Genomic DNA, 13,284 nt, shown 5'->3' on the forward strand with positions numbered 1-13,284 from the left:
CGTTTTTCACATGGTAGTAGCAACTTGACCAGAAACCTGAATGAAAGTTTCTCATTCATTGAAAGCAATCGATATGTAATGGACTCATTTGGCGGGAAGTGACCCCGTGCTGTATCTCCCAATAAACAATATCATAAAACCCCTTGCACCCCTTGTCATTCTCTCTTCTCCCCCTTTCCGTGGAGCCAGAGATACAAAAACTTGAGAACACACACTCAAGGACTGTTTCTACCCTTCTATCGGAAGACTCCTGAATGGAATTCTTGTACAATACTGATGAACTCTTGATCTCCCAGTCTACTGTGTCCTTGCACCTTGCCTACACTGTACTTTCTCCATAACTGTAACACTATTTTCCATTTTACTTCAGTATTATTAAGTAGTTATTTTCGAATTAACACACAAAGCTGGAGGAACTCAGCAGGTCAGACAGCATCTGTGGAAAGGAATAAACGGTTAGCATTTGGAGCTCAGACTGAAATGTTGGCTGTTTATTCCTCTCCATAGATGCTGCCTTACCTGCTGAGTTTCTGCAGCATTTTGTGTGTGCGCTACTCTGGATTTCCAGCATTTGCCGAATCTCTTGAGTCTATCCTTTTGTATGAAGTACTTATTTTGCGTTAAGTGCTCCCTCTATGAAATGATCTGGATGACATGCAAACACTGCCTCGGTACATGTGACGATAATAAACCATTACCAATTTTGCTGTGATCGTCATCTCCGTTTTCCAGGCAACATCTGTTGGATGTGTCAGAAATGGATTCTGGGACCGATGAAAGGAAACACCGGAAAAAGAAGAAGAAGAAGAAGAAGAAACGACATCACGATGACAAAGACGATCATTACCAAAAAGACCATCACCATTCCAGAAAGCACCATGGTGTGAAATCAGCTAACACTACAGGTGAACGGGAGAGGTTCTGTGAACCAACCCACAGTGGCTTTTCTGAAGATAAGATTCACAGATACAAGCAAACATACGATGATCGGTTGCAGCAGAAAGCTAAAGTTGCATATATAGAAAGCAAGCCGAACGGTTCTCACCTCCACATCAGAGGTAGGTAGGATACAGTGTTGACGAGTGATTGGTAAATTGGCGTTTCTGTTCGAGTCATACAGCATGGCACTCAGCCCAGCTGGTCCATGCCAAGCAAGATACCCCATCCAAGTTAGTCCCATGTTCCAGCATTTGACCCCTTATCCAGGAAAGGATCCAGAGGAGGCTCACAGAATGATTCCAGGACTGAAGGGGTTAACATATAAGGCATATTTGAGTGGAGGTGGAGGGGGTTTCCTATAGTGGGGGAGTCTATGATCACAGGACAGCCTCAGAATACAAGGATGTCCCTTTAGAACAGAGATGAGAATGTTCTCTATTATTTGTTTAATTATTATTATTTATTTGTATTTGCAGTTTATCTTTTACACAATCTTGTGTACAGTTGTTTATTGGTTCTATTGTATTTTTCTACTGTGAATGCCCATAAGAAAATGAATCTCAAGGTTAGTATATGGTGAGATATATGTACTTTGATGAACTTACTTTGAACTGATTCCAAAACCTATGACCTCTTCATCCTTTGATAATAAATTTCACTTTGAACTTGGATCCCATCCTTAATTGCATCTTCAGCTAACCCTTTCCACTTCTCCCACCTTTCGCCCAATCCAGCGGCCACCATTAAGCCCCTCTGGTCCGGAAACTCCACAGATCAGTTTCCTAATCTTATTTTACAGGAGTTTCAATTTGTAGATTGGCAAGTCTGGTCTGCACTGGGAGCCCACTGTTTGTGAGATTTGCATTAATCAGTTACAAAAACAGGATCTTATTCAGGAGACTGAAAGAACCCCAACTGAACTGCACTGTCAGAAATAGCACCAGCCAAAAAACACATTTCCCCAGGAAATTTGGTTAATTTAGGAGATTTTTCAGTTCAGTTTCTGTGCCTTAAACAGCATTGATCAAGATTTCACAGAAATTATGCAGACGTTAAAAAGACCTGTCTCCTTTGTAACAATGTGAAATGTTTAAATTTTGATTAGAAGTCCATTACTTGGCACCAGCTAGTAACATTCATCATGTTCTCTGAACTTTTGCACAATTTATCAGACTACATTAACACACTACCAGTGATCAGAAATAAAAATAGAGCAGGCTTAACCAATGAGTGAAGAGTTCTATAAATTCTAATTAATTAAATGGCAGTGCTTCTGTTCATGTTTTCAACAGATCACACTAAAGTACAGTACTGTTCAAAAGTCTTCAGCGTGTGTGTATGTATATAGGATCGCCTAGGATGCCTAAGATTTTTGTACAATACCGCAGTAATTTTATGTATTGCACTGTACTGCTGCTGCTGCAAAAAATCCATGACATACATGAGTGATGATAAAACTGATTCTGATACGGATCTCTATTGTGGACTGAGAATGGGAAGGGGGTAGGGAGAGGGGAATCATGGTTGGGAAAAAGGGGAGGGGAGATTGGGGGGGATTGGGAAGCAGCAGAGAGACATTCTGTAACGATCAATAAACCAATTGTTTGGAATCAAATGTTCCTTGCCAGGTGTCTCAGGGCTTGGTATGTTTGCACATGTCCCACCCCTGCAGCAGCATTCCTCTGAAACCTGTCCCACACCCCTCCCATGGTGCTCCACCCTCGGCATTCCCAAATCCTGTGCTCCCACCAGATTTATAAACTCAGTCTGCACTCCACGTTGACAAATACAGTATGATGCAAAAGTCTTGAGCACCCTGTTACATAGATGCGCCTAAGACTTTTGCACAGTACTGTATTGGCGAACAGTGAAAGTTATAACCCCCACCCCCACCTCTCCTTCACCATTCCCCATTCCTATTTCCTTCTCTCACTTTATCTCCTTACCTGCCCATCACCTCCCCCTTCTCCAGCCCTTTATCTCTTTCACCAATCGACTTCCCAGTTATTTACGTCACCCCTCCGCCTCCCAGTTTCACATATCACTTACTACCTTACATAGAACATAGAATACTACAGCGCAGTACAGGCCCTTCGGCCCACAATGTTGTGCCAACCCTTTAACCCTGCCTCCCATATAACCCCCCCACCTTGAATTCCTCTGTATTCCTGTCTAGTAGTCTCTTCAACTTCACTAGTGTATCTGCCTCCACCACTGACTCAGGCAGTGCATTCCACGCACCAACCACTCTCTGAGTAAAAAACCTTCCTCTAATATCCCCCTTGAATTTCCCACCCCTTACCTTAAAGCCATGTCCTCTTGTATTGAGCAGTGGTGCCCTGGGGAAGAGGTGCTGGCTATCCACTCTATCTATTCCTCTTAATATCTTTACATCTCTATCATGTCTCCTCTCATCCTCCTCCTCTCCAAAGAGTAAAGCCCTAGCTCCCTTAATCTCTGATCATACTCTCTAAACCAGGCAGCATCCTGGTAAATCTCCTCTGTACCCTTTCCAATGCTTCCACATCCTTCTTAAGGTGAGGCAACCGGAAATGGACACAGTACTCCAAGTGTGGCCTAACCAGAGTTTTATAGAGCTGTATCATTACCTCGCGACTCTTAAACTCTGTCCCTTGACTTATGAAAGCTAACACCCCATAAGCTTTCTTAGCTACCCTATCTACCTGTGAGGCAATTTTCAGGGATCTGTGGACATGTACCCCCAGATCCCTCTGCTCCTCCACACTACCAAGTATCCTGCCATTTGCTTTGTACTCTGCCTTGGAGTTTGTCCTTCCAAAGTGTACCACCTCACACTTCTCCGGGTTGAACTCCATCTGCCACTTCTCAGCCCACTTCTGCATCCTATTAATGTCTCTCTGCAATCTTCGACAATCCTCTACACTATCCACAACACCACTAACCTTTGTGTGGTCTGCATACTTGCCAACCCACCCTTCTACCCCCACATCCAGGTCGTTAATAAAAATCACGAAAAGTAGAGGTCCCAGAACAGATCCTTGTGGGACACCACTAGTCACAAGCCTCTAATCCGAATGTACTCTCTCCACCACGACCCTCTGCTTTCTGCAGGCAAGCCAATTCTGAATCCACCTGGCCAAACTTCCCTGGATCCCATGCCTTCTAACTTTCTGAATAAGCCTACCGTGTGGAACCTTGTCAAATGTCTTACTAAAATCTATGTAGATCACATCCACTGCACTACCCTCATCTATAGGCCTGGTCATCTCCTCAAAGAACTCTATCAGGCTTGTTAGACATGATCTGCCCTTCACAAAGCCATGCTGACTGTCCCTGATCAGACCATGATTCTCTAAATGCCCATAGATCCTATCTCTAAGAATCTTCTTCCTCTCCCCCACCTTCTTTCTTTGACTTCTCATCTCTTATTTCCTCATTCCTGATGAAGGGTCTCAGCCCGAAACGTTGACTCTTTTCCATTGATGCTGCCTGGCCTGCTGAGTTCCTCCAGCATTTTCTATGTGTTACTTTGATTTCCAGCATCTGAGCATTTTCTCGTGTTTGTGAAACGAATCTCAGTTTTGTATATGGTGGCACATGTACATCGATAATAAATTTACTCTGAGCTTTGAGTAGAGGCCCAGAGACGTCAAAAGCTTTGAGTCAGAGCAGGCTAACTCTTAATAATTACGTGCGTTAACTTTCATGATCTGCTTTGTCTTTTCTTTAGTTTTATTAATTTAGTTCCCGATTATGCTATAAGATATGCTCTCCTTGGTTACAGATCTCATTAGAGATATGTGAAGTGGTGTATGCTATCACCCCTGTAGAGCTGACCACTTCTGTAGTGTTTGGCTACATGACCGTAACCATAGTATCTCATGGGGTAGGGTCAAGTGAAGCACAAGAAATATTACATTACCTCGGAGGTCAGGTTTGCATCAGCTTCTGTTTGGAGCCAAGCTGCACAATAGCAGTGCCCGAATAAGATAACTTCAGAAAAAATAACCTTGTCAGGTAATGCTTAGAATGACAACACGAAGGTTTTAGAGGGGTTTTTTGTTTGCATGTTAAGGCCTCTATCTCCTGCCAAAATGTCTGCAACGTGTAAGGGGTTTGCAAAATTCAATTTGGTTTCTATCTCTTGGATATCCTGGGAGAAGTATTTCTGACCTTTTATTGATTAAGTGAAAATTGCACTGTGCAATATGATAATGACAAGCCTGTGTGACTGAAAGCTGGAGCTGTGAATGAGCCATTGTACTTCAGCCTTGTATAAGATTCATCTAGGGTGGGTAGAATCCCATCACAATATCTGTTGCTTGTTTTGCTGTTGATTCGTTGCTTGTTGTGTTCTATGTTGTTCAGCTGAACATTTCGGGCATGCTGCATTGGCACTGGGATGTGAGGCAAAGCTTGTGGGCTGTCCCCCAACACATATCTGGGTGTGTTGATTGTTAATGCGAACGATACATTTCACTGTTAGTTTCAATGTATAGGTGATCAGTAAGTCTGAATCCAACTATTCTGAACTACTTTAAACTCTATCTGAACCCAAATATTTGTTCACGTACACCAATCATTGTACTAAATTTCAACAAGATTTAGAATCAGAATCAGGTTTTATATCACTGAAGTATGTTGTGAAATTTGTTGTTAAATATTTCAATCTAAATTAAAATTTAGATTCTTTGGTGTACGTCATGAAATTCGGGAAATATGTTGTGAACTGCCACTTTTTTGCTAATGATTCTTTATCACTGTATTACTGCCTTGCAGATGAACTACTAAATGATCATAATGGAGGTATTAGCAGACATCTTCTAGACTGTGGATCGATAAATGACCGTCACAGTGAGTGGTCCAGGAAGAGGTTAGAAAATGGCAGTGATTTCTATAAACATTCAAAACTGGAGAAAGAACACTGTAAGTCAATCAGTGCATTACCTTTTAAAATACTTAACTAAAATCACTTGCTTTTCCTGAGCTTTTCTGCATGCATGTCCGACTTTGATTAGGAGAGTTAAATTAGACCTGCACTTCTGAAATCAATAGGTTAAATCCAAAGTACTGCAGGTGCTACAGAGTCTGCCTCTTAAAAGATTGTACAAGGTTGTAGGCTTGAGGAGTAATGTATGCTCAGTGACCAGTTTATTAACTGCCTCCAATGGTCTTCTGCTGCTGTAGCCCATCCACTTCAGGGTTCAATGTGTTGTGCACTCAGAGATGCTCTTCTGCGCACCACTGTTGTAACGTGTGATTACTTGAGTTACTGTCACCTTCCTGTCAGCTTGAATCAGTCTGGCCATTCTCCTCTGACCTCTTTCATTAACAAGGCGTTTTTGCCCACAGAACTGCCGCTCACTGGATGTTTTTTTGTTTTTCACACCATTCTCTGTAAACTCTAGAGACTGTTGTGAATGAAAATCCCAGGAGATCAGCAGTTTCTGAGATACTCAAACCACCCTGTCTGGCACCAACAATCATTCCCCAGTCAGAAGCCATTTAGATCACATTTCTCCCCCATTCTGGTCTTTGATCTTGTCAACTGAACCTCTTGACTGTGTCTGCGTGCTTTTATTCATTGAGTTGCTGCCACATGATTGGCTGATTAGATATTTGCATTATCAAGCAGCTGTACCTAATAAAGTGGCCACTGAGTGTACGTTGTCAACGCTAGAAAGCATGTAAACAGACTCACCAAAGTAGGAAGTGGCTAGATATGATTACTGAGATGTTTCAGGGATCAAATTCCAAAGTAAATTTATTAACAAAGTATATATGTATGTTACCATAGTAGTGTATGCTTTACAGTACAGGTGAATCAGGTTCAATTTCCACTGCTGCCTGTAAGCATTTTGTACATACTCCCCGTGAGTGGTAGAAATTACTGGAAGTTAGAGAGGTCACCATTCATCCCTTCAGGTTGGAGACTATCCATATAGAATGAGGTATTGCTACTCCTCATTATGGTATTAGAGGAGGTCATGGGCTGACATATTGGAGTGAGGAGTGGAATTGAAATGGGTGGCTACTGAGAAAGGCCCCTTTTATGGTTGTTCTGGCCCATTGTGTGTTTAAGATGGCCGCGGTCCCTTTAATGCTCTATGTGCTGTGGGATTAAGTATCCCGCACATCATCTACTCCAACAAAACAAACAGGCTTGGTGACACCATGTGTTACATTATGTGCTTGGTGTGCTTGCCAGCAGAAAGCCTGCTTTGAGTTTCATCTCCTGCAACTGCCGTCTGTCACCACACTTCCTCCTCCACGCCAACAGCTGCTGGTCGAGTTTCTGTAGCAGTCAGCTAACAGGTCTGACCAGCTTGTTCTCTCCATGTTGCTGGAATTCACTGGAGAACAGATGCAACTTGATCTTTAAGTCTGCTCAAGTAACGCCAAGGGGAAGAAGGGAAAAATAAACTTTCAGAAATGCAATCTAAAACTTAGCTTTGAATAATCGTTTGCAACAATGAGAAAGTTTATTTAATCTCAATTGCAGGAATTTGTGTCAATTTTAGTGGAATTGACTTATTTAATTTATATATACTATATGTGGATACTGTAGAGAGAGTGCAGAGATTTACAAAGATGTTGCCTGGATTGGAGGGCGTACCTTATGAGAATAGGTTGAGTGAACTTGGCCTTTACTCCTTGGAGCGACAGAGGCTGAGAGGTGACCTGATAGAGGTGTATAAAATGTTGAGGGGCGTTGATCGTGTGGATAGTCAGAAGCTTTTTCTCCAGGGATGAAATGGCTAGCACGAGGGGGCATAGTTTTAAGGTGCTTGGAAACAGGTACCAAGGGGGTGTCGGGGTAAGTTTTTCCACACAGTGTGGTGGGTGCGTGGAATGCAGTGCCAGCGGCGGTGGTGGTAGCAGGTACAATCGGGTCTTCTAAGAGCGTCTAGGTACATGGAGCTTAGAAAAATAGAGGGCTATGCGTTAGGGCAGTGGTCCCCAACCACCGGGCCGCAAAGCATGTGCTACCAGGCTGTGAGGAAACGATATAATTTGGCGATAGGAGTCAGCTGCACCTTTCCTCATTTCCTGTCATGCCACTGTTGAGCTTGAATGCACGCGAGGTCATTACCCGCGCGTCATCCATGTCAGCGCGGGAAGGAGATCAACTCCTCGAGCTTGCAAATGACGGCGGGCTGAAAAGTCTGTTTGACATAACATCTCTGCCGGCATTCTGGATCAAAGTCAAGGCTAAATATCCTGAGATAGCCATGAAAGCGCTGAAAACGTTGCTTCCATTTCCAACATATCTCTGCAATGAATGCGACGAAAACTAAATTGCGGAATAGACTGGACATAAGGAACCCCCTTCGAGTATCGCTGTCTCCCATCACCCCTCGATGGCACCGTCTTGTTGCGGGGAAACAAGCCCAGGGCTCCCACTGATTCAGCGATATCGGTGTGTTGCAATGATTTTATATGTTCATACGGGGGAAATATGTGTTGTGTGTTTAATATCCAAACGTTACTTTAAATGTTATGATGCTATTGACTTATAAGTGACTTATATAACCACCTAACAATTACAGCACGGAAACAGGCGATCTCAGCCCTTCTTGTCCGTGCCGAACACTACTCTCACCTAGTCCCACTGACCTGCACTCAGCCCATAACCCTCCATTCCTTTCCTATCCATATACCTATCCAATTTTTCGTTACATGATAATATCGAACCTGCCCCTACCACTTCTACTGGAAGTTCGTTCAACACTTATTTCAAGCTCCCCTGATAATTGACTTATCGCTATATTCATGCGAGGAAAATATGCGCTGTGTGTTTAATATTAAATTCGTGAGATAAACCCTTTTAGAAACGAAATTGGGTGTATTAGCCACTTATCACCTATATTCCGGTCATGATTAACCCTCTCCCCCCCCCCGAACAAAATCACCAAAAACGATTTGTAGGAAAAAATCGGCATGTACACGCATGCGCACACAGGTGTCCGTGCAAGGCGTCATGGTCATTGTAGTCTTTCTCAGGGTAAACACAACGTATTTGACAGCTACTCTTGTATGTTGGCAACCCTACCCCCCCCCCCCCGGGTCGGCCAGTCTGCAAGAATATTGACAATAATAAACCGGCCCGCGGTGCAGAAAAGGTTGGGGACCCCTGCGCTAGGGAAACTAAAGGCAGTTTCTAGAGTAGGTTACATGGTCAGCACAACATTGTGGGCCGAGCAACCTGTAATGTGGTGTAGATTTCTATGTTCTGTGCTCTATACAGTGGATTCTGGTTAATTGGAGCATGTGGGGACCAGTACGTTTTGACCCAATTAAGCAGCTGTCCCAATTAGCCAAAATTTCGTGGAAGTAGTTAAAAAGGTATTTTTAAAAAAAACATCTAACTGAGTAACATATTCTGTATTTAGATTAATTAGAAGATGAATCAGAATACTACCAATATTACTACAGTACTATAAAACAATATTAGTTCCTAAAGTTTATCAACAGAGATAGTCATCCGCTGTGTGCTGCCGTGTTCTTTTGATTGACTGTAAATGAACAAAATCAACGCAGACACCTAGTGTAGATAACAGACTGCCTTCATACAATGCTATCGACAACTGCATCCTCCAAATCTTCATTGTAACATTCAGCATGATTGTTCATACCTTAACATTCTTTGTAGTTCCTAATTTATTGAAGTAGTGAAATTGTTTCTTTTTGACTCCTGGCTCATCTGTAAGTCTGAATGCTTGAAACCACAGTAAGCAAAAGAATTGTCCTAATGCTTACTTTTCACCCGCAGTCAGTGACAAAATCACTGCTTATTGAACACAAACCCACACAACTAATGCTATTTAAAAATCATTTGCTCTCAGCTCTAGTTTCTAACGGTCACACAAGTGTTGCAACTGGCGCTAGTTAGAAGCTGTTCAGTAACAGTAGAGCCCCCAGTAGTTCTGCAAACAGCAATATAATCGATAATTTGGCTTGCTGTGCGATCTTGCTTTTTACCCATTGGTATTCAAGGATTCCTGTCACAAGGGTAACCAAGCAACAGGAAGTTCGTGATGAAGGGTCTCGGTCTGCAATGTTGACTGTTTATTCCCCTCCATAGATGCTGCTTGACCTGCTGAGATCCCCCAGCATTTTGTGTGTGTCGTGCTTTTCATCGCTGGCATTCAGATTTGAACAGATGTCGGTAAACTTAACCTTGCCCCCATTTGTCAAGCACACACCAAGCATCCAGCTTAATCATCACTGACCCAGGGGGAGGACATCTGCTGCATTAGGGAATTGACTTCACGAATGTTCTTTATAACATCCATTTTGTCAGAGAGGTTACCCCTGCTCCATCTTATAAATCTGAGCAAGCATTGGGTTTACTATCTTCGTAACTTGCACTCAAATGTGGGGGATACTTCAGGTGTGATCTTTAAATACTGACTCTGCTGTTCAAAAACTAAGCAATTTAATTCTGATTTCCTTTGACAGTACGAGAGAAGCACTACTCACACAATTACAAGGAATGTTGTCCGATAGAGAGCAGGAGCAACTTTTCTGCTGTTAGTTCTTTTAGGGATTCTGCAAGGCGGAAGGTATGTGCATGTTATTTTTTTGAACAAAATCTTGGTGATCTGATACAGAATAAGACCATAAGATATAGAAACAGAAGTAGGCCATTTGGCCCATCGAGTCTGCTCCGCCATTCAATCATGAGCTGATCCAATTCTTCCAGTCATCCCCACTCCCCTGCCTTCTCCCCATACCCTTTGATGCCCTGGCTAATCAGGAACCTATCTATCTCTGCCTTAAATGCACCTAATGACTTGGCCTCCACAGCCACTCATGGCAACAAATTCCACCCTTTGACTAAAGTAATTTCTCCGCAGCTCTGTTCCAAATGGACATCCTTCAATCCTGAAGTCGTGCCCTTTTGTCCTAGACTCCCCTACCATGGGAAATAACTTTGCCATATCTAATCTGTTCAGGCCTTTTAACATTTAGAATGTTTCTATGAAATCCCCTTCATTCTCTTGAACTCCAGGGAATACAGTCCAAGAGCTGCCAGATGTTCCTCTTACAGTAATCCTTTCATTCCTGGAATTATTCTCGTATATCTTCTTTGAACCCTCTCCAATGTCAATATATCCTTTCTAAAATAAGGAGCCCAAAACTGCACACAATACTCCAAGTGTGGTCTCACGGGTGCCTTATAGAGCCTCAACATCACATTCCTGCTCTTATATTCTATACCTCTAGAAATGAATGCCAGCATTGCATTCGCCTTTTTGCCACCAACTCAACCTAGGGGTTAACCTTTAGGGTATCCTGCACAAGGACTCCCCAGTCCCTTTGCACCTCTGTATTTTGAATTCTCTCCCCATCTAAATAATAGTCTGCTTATTTCTTCCCCCGAAGTACATGACCATACACTTGCCAATGTTGTATTTCATTTGCCACTTCCTTGCCCATTCCCTTAAGCCTCTCTGCAGGCTCTCTGTTTCCTCAACACTACCTGCTCCTCCAACTATCTTTGTATCACCAGCAAATTTAGCCACAAATCCATTAATGTGTTGGCGTGTGGCCAAGTGGTTAAGGCATTTGTCTAGTGATCTGAAGGTCGCTAGTTCAAGCCTTGGCTGAAGCAGCGTGTGTGTCCTTGAGTAAGGCACTTAACCACACATTGCTCTGCGACGACACCGGTGCCAAGCTGTATGGGTCCTAATGCCCTTCCCTTGGACAACATTGGTGTCGTGGAGAGGGGAGACTTGCAGCATGGGCAACTGCTGGTCTTCCATACAACCTTGCCCAGGCCTACACCCTGGAAACCTTCCAAGGTGCAAATTCATGGTCTCATGAGACTAACGGATGCCAATAAAAAATCCATTAGTCCTATAGTCCAAATGATTGATGCACATTGTAAAAAGCAGCAGTCACAACACCGACCCCTGTGGAACTCCATTGGTAACTGGTAGCCAGTGCACTGCCTCTTCTCTCATAGCTCTCCAACTCACGATTGGTGTGCCGGAATGGTATGGTATTTCCATCAAAGCTGCCACACAGAACAGGCCCTTCAGCCTGTGATATTCTGCCAAGTAATTAAACTCCTAACTAAAATAGTTAAAATCCATATCCTTATATACTCTGAGCAACACACTGCATTTCCAGTATCTGCAGATATTCTCTTGTTTGTTCCTTGTATACCCTGCAAATTCATGCCTCTATCTAAACACAAAGTCTGCAGTCTTGTGTAAGGGTTCAGCACAACGCTGTGGGCCAAAGGGTCTGTACTGTGCTATGTTCTGGCTATGGATGGAATCTTTCCTCTGTAGTAGAAGTGTCAGTGAATGGTGGAGCAGAATGGCTTAACTCGGCTCCAATGTCTTTATGGTCTTGCTGATTGATGTGTAAAGGCGATGTGAGGGGCAAGTTTTTCACTCGGTGAGTGCTAGGTGCCTCGAATGAGTTACCGGGGCAGTAGTGGAATCAGGCTGTTAGGGTAGACACATGAATATGAAGGGGATTGAAGGATATGGATAAAGCACAGGGAAGGGACACAGTATAAAATAGCATAAAGATTGGACTGTTCTGACAGTACTGTTGTATGTAACCTATGAGTGAGTATTAAAATCCTCTACCAGAGCTTTCTTCTGTTCTCCAGCAGTGATGTTACTCAGCAGCCTAAAGCAGACTTTGCCTGAGAAATAACTTGAAGCATAAACTTTGGGAAATAAATAATACTCAATTTTATTGTCACTGAACCATACTTATGATGATGATTGCTTCTTCGCTGGCAAAGATCAGGAGGGAAGAACAGTCCTCAGGAGTGAAGACTTCCTGCCTACACAGCGTAGGATTATAGTGAGAATTGGTGCGCACGGACCGATTCCACTCTTTAGGCCAGGGGACATTCCACGATGGCACAGTGAGCTGCGACCACAAGGCTGTAGGCTGAGTATTGACGTTTTTCTTCAACAAGACAGACTGCCTGGCAAGGCTAACGAGTCCCATCTATCTGGGAGTTGTCCTGCTCTGAAGAAAGCAGGATTCCTCAGTGACCAGGGCAAAGTTATTTCCCATGGTAGGAGAATCTAGGACAAGAGGACACGACCTCAGGATTGAAGCACGTCCATTTAGGACAGAGATGTGGAGAAATTACTTTAGTCAGAGAGTGGTAAATCTATGGAATTTGTTGCCACAAGTGGCCATGGAGGCCAAGTCATTAGGTGCATTTAAGGCAGAGGTAGGTAGGTTCTTGATTAGGCAGGACATCAAAGGGTATGGGGAGAAGGCAGGAGAGTTGGGATGACTGGCAAAATTGGATCAGCCCACGATTGAATGGCAGAGCAGTCTCGATGGGCCGAATGGCCTGCTTCTGCTCCTATGTCTTAC

At 43.3% G+C, this 13,284-nt stretch overlaps 1 protein-coding gene across 3 annotated transcripts in view; it reads left to right on the forward strand.

The window, feature by feature from the left end:
* The window catches only part of usp42 (ubiquitin specific peptidase 42), an 88,382-nt gene that overhangs the window by 68,525 nt on the left and 6,573 nt on the right, over positions 1-13,284 (forward strand). For 2 of the 3 annotated variants that reach the window (XM_072269147.1, XM_072269149.1), the window contains 3 exons: positions 733-1,058; positions 5,701-5,847; positions 10,384-10,487. In XM_072269147.1, coding sequence (XP_072125248.1) covers positions 733-1,058; positions 5,701-5,847; positions 10,384-10,487 — 577 coding nt within the window. The remainder of the gene's footprint in view (positions 1-732; positions 1,059-5,700; positions 5,848-10,383; positions 10,488-13,284) is intronic. The other variant, XM_072269148.1, reaches the window with a different exon arrangement.

The sequence above is a fragment of the Mobula birostris genome, chromosome 9 (genome assembly GCF_030028105.1).
Source record: "Mobula birostris isolate sMobBir1 chromosome 9, sMobBir1.hap1, whole genome shotgun sequence".
NCBI classification, from domain to species: Eukaryota; Metazoa; Chordata; class Chondrichthyes; order Myliobatiformes; family Myliobatidae; genus Mobula; species Mobula birostris.